Source organism: Esox lucius, chromosome 14, assembly GCF_011004845.1.
Source record: "Esox lucius isolate fEsoLuc1 chromosome 14, fEsoLuc1.pri, whole genome shotgun sequence".
In the NCBI taxonomy this organism is placed as follows: domain Eukaryota; kingdom Metazoa; phylum Chordata; class Actinopteri; order Esociformes; family Esocidae; genus Esox; species Esox lucius.
Window position 1 is genome coordinate 35,983,493 of NC_047582.1, and position 8,582 is coordinate 35,992,074.

General features: G+C 44.2%; 1 protein-coding gene across 1 annotated transcript; it reads right to left on the minus strand.

Moving 5' to 3' along the window:
• Positions 1–250: 250 nt before the first annotated feature.
• kcna1b (potassium voltage-gated channel, shaker-related subfamily, member 1b) lies at positions 251–6,361 on the minus strand. The gene is made up of 2 exons (XM_010865385.3): positions 5,426–6,361; positions 251–4,898 (listed from the first exon to the last, which is right to left on the minus strand). The coding sequence occupies exon 2, from the start codon at positions 4,647–4,649 to the stop codon at positions 3,165–3,167; it is 1,485 nt and encodes a 494-aa protein (XP_010863687.2). The 5' UTR covers positions 4,650–4,898; positions 5,426–6,361; the 3' UTR covers positions 251–3,164.
• Positions 6,362–8,582: the final 2,221 nt, after the last annotated feature.

Below are 8,582 nucleotides of genomic sequence, written 5' to 3' on the forward strand. Positions count from 1 at the left end.
CCATCATTCCACCCACCCATCCACCCATTCACCCACCCATCCACCCATCATTCTACCCATCCACCCACCCATCCACCCATCATTCTACCCATCCACCCATCATTCTACCCATCCACCCATCATTCTACCCATCCACCCACCCATCCACCCATCATTCTACCCATCCACCAATCATTCTACCCATCCACCCATCCACCCATCATTCCACCCACCCATCCACCCATCATTCCACCCATCATTTCACCATCCACCCATCATTCCACCCATCATTCCACCCATCATTTCACCATCCACCCATCATTCCAACCATCCATTCCACACATCTTAACATGCCTCTGCAGGCGGTTGATATCTGAAATGTCATAGCAGAGCTTTTATCCCCTCTTCCTTCCCACACTATTCTGCACTTCATCCTCCTTCACTCCCTCTCTCTGTCACTCCCTCTCTCTGTTACTCCCTCTCTCATCTTTCTCCTTCACTCTCTCTTCTCTCTCTCTCTGTCTTTCATTCTCTCTCTCTCTTTCCCACTCTCTCTACTAAACAGCAGCCATTTTGCTTCCATACAAAGTGACTAATGCCTTCATCGTGTTCGTCCTGCATCCCAAATGAAACCCTATTCCTAACCGAGTGCACTACTCGCGCCATGAGTCCTGTGGGCCACCACCAAAGGAAGTGCACTAGATACGGAAATTAGGATGCCATTTGGGAAATCAAATAGTGTTGAGATGAATGCTGGGTAGCTTTGTGCTCTTGATAGACAGACATGCAGAAATAAAGACGGATGGAAAAATCAGACAAGAACACAGACAGGGATTTCCTACAGGAATCCTTACACCAAGGTGTAAATTCATGTCTGATGACGGTTGACTTAGTTGTATGCTGAGGAGACTTGTACGTACAAAATGTTCAAAGCGCTTGAGTACAACATGCTCGACCAACCTGCATTCCCTGTGACCGCTCAAGAACAACTTGTCCACTCTAGAACCATGTGAATGCTTTTGAACCATGTGAACACTAGAACCACATGCATGCTTCCAGAACCATGCGACAACACTGGAACCACAAAAACGCTCTATGACAACATGAACATTCTCGAGCCACGTGACTTTAGAACACTCTAGAACCACGTGACTCTAGAACACTAGAAACATGTTACCACTCCATAGTTAACCTTGCACAGCCCCAGTTTTTGTCAAATTCTGTCTTTCTCACTGTCTTTCTCCCCTCTCCCTCTCTGTCTCTCTCTCTTTTGCCCTCTGTGTCATGGCTATATATTGGGATGCTGTGTTTGGTTACTCTCTTCCCTCTGGCCTTTGGTCTGTACTGGGAACTATGGAAACAGTTGACCAAACAACTGTTCTACTGTCACCCTGTTCTGACTGCAGATTTGTTGGTAGTATAACAGTGCTTGGTTATGGCAGGTATCCAGGAACTCATCTTATCCGTCCTAGTTGATTAGTGTGAAGGGAGGCACTTCCATTCCAGTCTGTTGTATATTAATACAGGGTTCAAGGCACTAGAGACTAATTTTATCATTTGTTTTCAATGCAATTTGGTTCAGTATTTCAATTCGTATTGTATTGGCTATAATATGTATAATCACTTTTTTTGAAAACCATAAATGCTGTGAAGGAATGTATAGCAACATAGAAATCACAGTTCACAAAATGATGTTGTTCAGGTTCTCATGAAGAGTGTCATAACATCCATGCACAGAAGCAGAAGCTAACCATGAAATGTCTTTTTTATGAGCAGGTTTTAGTGGCCAGATCGATTTCCTCCTCTGGTTGGTTATTGTTGAGGTGTTTCATCTTGGCCTTTGGGGTCTAAAACAATCCAGTAGGGTACAACAGTAGTTCCGTTTCGTTACGCGCGTTGGACGCGTCCTGTCTGGAGTTGTCCGTCAATAGAATGGCGAGAAGAAATAATCGTACTTGCACTGTAATTCCCATGGTCCCATCTTAACCGCAAGCTATGTTAATACTGACGTCATGCATTGAATATACCTAGATACATCGTACCGTTGTTAGTATTAGGCCAAAATGCTTAGTAGTTTGACATGCCATGATCTTCAAAAAAGTGTTTTTTGTTTCCTTAAGATTTAACATTCAGCACTTAAATGCTCCTAAATAAGTCATAAAGTAAATAATAAATAAGCTGTGCACTTTTGGTGAAAACAAATGAGAGGGAGAATTCTCATAGTCTGGGATCAAATGTTATAATAATATTATTAACAATAATAATAACAGCGATAAAAAAAGAAGAAAATTAAACAGTTAAACATTAAATGAGGTAATGTTTCGCACATGCCTGTATAAAAGAAGAGCGTCTCAACATGCTAATTTCGAGCGTTTTTTTAACTTTTATTTTCTTGCACGGCATCATTATCGTTATTAGCCCACGGATTGCGTTTCAGCATCTGCGGGGAAAGAAAGTAGCAGCATCGCAGAAGTCCTCTCGTCTCCAAACAGCCCACTTTGCTTCACCTCACGGTCAGAGACCAGTGTGGGTTAATTTTGTTAGGCATTTTTTTGTTTCTATTATTTTCAGCTAAAGTGCTTTGCTGATCTCTCAGTAGGTCTCCGGTAAATGTCATCACCAGAACATTGCACCATGCAGAGATCGATGTCTATACATCTGCACATCCATCTCGTGTTTAAGTGCGCTCATTTGCGTTGTGGCAGAGAGCTGATATTCCATAATTAATTTTTTCCTTCTTTCCCAAGATGCAGTGCAGAGCGCGACTCGCTCAACCGACGTCGCTCAGTAATCCATTAACCATGCAAGTCGTGTCTTCTTTATTGAGTAAGCATGATGTCAGTCTGTTCATGTTTTAAATGTGAATGACAGCTGTCCAAAATATCTCCATCACATTAGCAAAGTAACAGTCCCATTTTTAAACCAATGGAAATATTATTACGACCAATTCCAATTTTGCGTCTAACAAAACCTGTTCATCTTTAGCTTAAATTGTTTTCTTTCTATTCATTCAAATATAATAACCGTAATGCAAAAAACGCATTAACGATGTAAATCAAGCATTCAGAATATTTCTACAATAATTACAGCGGGTAGTTGGTAGGTTATAACATCAGCCTGATGTCACCTGGAGATCCTATGAGCCGCGTTGCAGAATCAATCTAGCCTGTATCTTATGTAGTCTACTAAACATCTGTCAGCAGCTTACCCTTATTTACGCAGTTCTGGTTGGGAACAGAAGTACAGTTAGCAGTTCTAAGATTGGCCTCCCTAAAGTTATCAATACTGTTATTGATCCCCTCGTCTATCTCCATGTAATCCGATTTGCTGGCTATTGAGTTTGAGCTTCGGCGACTGGAGTTGCTGTCCGAGTTGAGGTCCTGGTTGCTGACGTTCAGAAGCTGTGCCTGCTCTTCGCCCTCCGTCTCCCGGTGGTAGAAATAGTTAAAGTTGGACACAATCACCGGCACTGGTAGCGCGATGGTCAACACTCCCGCGATGGCACAGAGCGAGCCCACTATCTTTCCCCCGATGGTCACCGGGTACATGTCCCCGTAACCAACCGTTGTCATGGAGACCACAGCCCACCAGAAGGCGTCCGGAATGCTTGTGAAAAATGATTCCTTCTCCTCCGCCTCCGCGAAGTACACGGCGCTCGAGAAGAGGATGACTCCGATAAAGAGGAAGAATATGAGCAGCCCCAACTCTCTCATACTGGCCTTTAGGGTCTGGCCTAATATCTGGAGTCCCTTAGAGTGTCTGGACAGCTTGAAGATCCTGAACACCCTGACCAGTCGGATGACTCTGAGGATGGCCAGGGACGCGGCCTGCTCACTCGGTTTCTCCTTGCCCTCCTGGTCCTCCGCCAGCTCTGTGCCCAGCGTGATGAAATAGGGTATAATAGCTACTATGTCTATAGTGTTCATCATGTTTTTAAAGAAGGCCGCCTTGCTAGGGCAGGCGAAGAACCGGACAATCAGCTCAAAGGAGAACCAAATTATGCACAGCGTCTCCACTATAAAGAACGGATCCGTGAGAATATTTGGTTTGTAATAGACTGTAATGTTGCCTATAGTCTCCATCCTACCCCTGGGGTCCTCTTTGAGGTCAGGCAGGGTCTCCAAGCAGAATATGACTATCGAAATTAAAATAACCATCACCGACACTATAGCGATCCCTCGTGCGGGTCCGGAACTCTCTGGGTACTCAAACAGCAGCCAGACTTGCCGCTGGAACTCTTTTTCTGGCAACGGTTTCTCCTCTTCTCTAATAAAGCCCTCATCCTCACGGAACTTCTCCATAGCCTCTGCCCCGAGCTCGTAAAACTTGATCTCCTCTGAGAACATATCTAGTGGAACATTAACCGGCCTCCTCAACCGCCCCCCGGACTGGTAGTAATACAAGATTGCGTCAAAACTTGGCCTGTTCCGGTCAAAAAAGTACTCGTTTCTCAGTGGATCGAAGTAGCGCATCCTCTTCTTAGGGTTCCCTAGTAATGTCTCCGGGAACTGTGAGAGTGTTTTGAGCTGCGTCTCGAAGCGCAGCCCAGAGACGTTGATAACCACCCTCTCACAGCAGTCATGGTCGTCGTGATCCGGCGGGTAGGTGTCCTGCGGGTGCCCAGGCAGTGTGGATGTCTCATCCATGTTGTCACCGGCCACCACGGTCATCCTGGCGGTGTGGCCGGCTCAGCGCAGCGTTATGCGACAGGGGAACGTCGTCTCAAAACGGTTGAGCAGGCATCCAGTAGCTCTTACTTCGCGCCTCTCAGATTCTCGCCCACTCTCCTGACCTGTTCAGGCACCCAGGCCTGGAAGACTGGGGGCTAGCTCGCCTCGGCAAAGCTCCACTCAGTGGGGCTCCCTCGCATCTCTCTCAGAGTAGTTCACCATTGCTGTTCTTGCCTCTCCTTCTTTCAACTACATGGAGAAAGATGGAGACATGGGAGAGTGAGAAATAAATAAAAAAATCTAACGCAGGAGAGAGAAAGGAGAGAGATTTGCCTGCTCAGCAGTTTTTAGGCGTATTATTTGTGACAGGGTTTTACTACATGGTAAAGGAGCGCACCAAACAGCGGGTGGTTGCCAGGAACAGAAAAGGTTCAGAGGTGGAAGACATTAGACACATGTTTTATTATCTACGAGAAAACACTGTAATATGGAGACTGTTCGCGAAACTGTATTTTTACCGCATAGGCTACTGTACATCAGTATTCAAGTTTCACCTTGTAGGCTCCTGCAGCTGCCCGCCCTCTTCGCGAACACTGAGCAGCACCCGCTATTTTCAACATAACCATTAAATCCCCATCAGAAATGCTATTACTATATAGGTTACAGAGCAATGCCTGGCATTACATACAAATATCTCGAACCCTACCTGTAATGTCAAAGGATACACACACATATATCATATATACATAAGTAAGGATGTTAATTAAGTTAATTACCTGCGTGTTGATCTTGGAGAGAAAGTGGCACCACTATGTGTGTTTAGTCCGTTTGGTGGTGCTGCAGCCCTTTAGCCACGGCTAAAACTTTGCTGTCTTGGTTTTGTTTTAAAATGCGGTGGATATCACTTTACCTCGTTGTACAGTACGAGCTTTGGTGAAATATTCATAGACTATATTGTCTTTGTTAAAATCACCCGCGCCATCCTCTTGTTATTGACTTCCAAAGTCGACTGGAGCGACCTTCTCGAGGCACTGAACGGCTGTGAATCCCCTCGCAAACAACATAAATCTCTTGACAGGCAATTTAAAAGCATGCTGAACAAACGGTGGCCTGGCTCCCGTGGATGGATAGAGAAAATGGGCAGGCATCGAGAAAATACAATTGAATAGAAGGAAAACCGTTAACATGAACTCCCCGGCAATCGACGAAACCACCGACAGATTCCACTTGTTCGTTTGACCGTTCCGCGCGGATGCGCTCGAGCGGCGTGGTCGTGTATTTTTCTGCAGGATAGATTATGTTGGTACGAATGAGAAGGGTCCAGGTGAATACTTTAGGGGGTCTGTGAGAGAGCGGGAGAGACACAGCTATTCCCTTCCCGGCGCTGCTCTGCAGTCTGCCGCATCAGCAGAAACACAGCGATAGAAAGCGCCCCTCCACTGTTTGGTGCAGTAGACCAGCTAGTCCTCAACAACAAGACGCTGCCGTCCCGAAACGCACCGCTATAACGCACCCATTCTCCACGTCAGGAAAATATGGAGCGTGAAAATAACGGGGGTTTACGGTATCACGGAGACAAGAGAATAAATAATGTTAAAGCATATTGAACATTTTCATGCAGAGGAGGGGATAGAGATAGAGGGAGAAAGGGGAAGACGGGCAGCGAGTGAGAGGGAGAGGAGTGGGAGAGCGGGGGGTTCGACGCAATGCAGAGACAGACTGTATAACATAGCGTTGCCACAAGTGCTCCCCCGCTACACACACACACACACACACACACACACACACACACACACACACACACACACACACACACACACACACACACACACACACACACACACAGCTAACACCAAAACAACAGATAATTGTGTAAGCGACCTCTGCTGTAAAAACCGGAGTCATTGGGCGATCGGTGGGTTGACTCGTGTGTAGCCGTGTGTTCTGGCAAGCTGAGCAGATCTTAACAACAAAGCGAACAACTGACAAATTAGCTAAAGTGATGATGAATGTTGAAACAGTAACGTTGTAATATGAGGTAGAGCGACACACTGACTCATGTACTGCCTTCAGTGTATCCACAGGCACGAGGCCTAGGTGACGGATTCTGTTAAGAATCGGGTTGGGATTTGTTAATGCTAGAGATGGCAATTTAGTCGTATAATTTCATGTAACTCATATCCAATGCGTTACTCAGCGCAACATGTTCTGTAACGCAGGTTTAACAGCTACTTGTCCAATTTAAGCACCTACTCTAAATGTAACGCATTGTAATGTCTATGAGTACCGGTTTTCTGGATATTCGTCCTGTACGGACATTTACATTAGTACTGAATCCTACCGTTTCTGCTCTTTCTATTTTCTTGAGATGTGCGCTCGTTAGAATTAACAATGAGCCCTACTTTTTCCTGTTCTTGAAATGGTAGGACTTCTATAGAACTGATTTAAGATTTGAAGATTTATAACTTTCATAATACAGTTGAGCAATTACTCACCTCCAGCATTATAGATAAGTCCCCCGAGCCTTAGGAAAAGTTATTACAGTATTATCATTCATCCAGAGATTTACCAAGGGGGAATCACACCATGGAATTAACTGATGAGCACGTGATTTAGGGAGTGAGGGAAGGCCGGAAAGGCTATAGCTTCTGAAGGTTGGTGGTTGATACGTGAAATGACTTTGCTGTCATTTCACCGGCCACCACCGCCAGGATGACCGTGGTGGCCGGTGAAGACAATGCGGTTTTAAGCTCTTTTGATCGAAGCCATTTTTGGCGAACCAAATGTCACCCTATTTTCTTGCTGGTGCCCTAACTCTGGTCGAACTAGCCTACTGATCTGTAAAGGTATGTGGATGCCAGTGGGAGCGCAAAATCATCTCTCCTATATAGTTAATTAGTTGTACTTAAAAGTGAGTTGATAACCTTCAAGCCGACGGATGTTAAACTTTCATGCATAGCGTTGTTTAGATTTTATTTACATACATGACATTTTGAACGTTAGAATAGAAAAGGATCATATGACTAGAACCACTTGATAACGTCATATGAATAGACTCAAAGGTATTCATCATATGAATAGAACCACTGGTATTCATCATATGAATAGAACCACTGGTATTCATCATATGAATAGAACCACTGGTATTCATCATATGAATAGAACCACTGGTATTCATCATATGAATAGAACCACTTGGTATTCATCATATGAATAGAACCACTGATATTCATCATATGAATAGAACCACTTGGTATTCATCATATGAATAGAACCACTGGTATTCATCATATGAATAGAACCACAGGTATTCATCATTTGAATAGAACCACTTGGTATTCATCATATGAATAGAACCACTTGGTATTCATCATATGAATAGAACCACTGGTATTCATCATATGAATAGAACCACTGGTATTCATCATATGAATAGAACCCCTTTGTATCCATCATATGAATAGAACCACTGGAATTCCTCATATTAATAGAACTACTGGTATTCCTCATATGAATAGAACCACTTGGTATTCATCATATGAATAGAACCACTTTGCATCAATCATATGAATAGAACCACTGGTATTCATCATATGAATAGAACCACTTGTTATCCATCACATGAATAGAAACACTTATATCCTATCTGATGATCAATGAATTGATTCAGGAATCGTTAGTTTGGATACACAGCATGTACAGTAAGTGGCTCTGTGGCTTTCAGTCTGGAATATTGCAATTGAGAAAGGAAGGAAAGAGTGAGGTTGAGAAAGAAAGGGGGTCATTGGCCTATGAGGGAAGCCGTAGGTTTCACATTCCCATTGAAGCCCTCATCCCTGTCACGTCTTATACAATGCCCCCTCGACACATTCCATTGGAATTTAGAACACTGACACTGTTATTTTGTTCCTACTCAGAAACGCTGGTGACTAT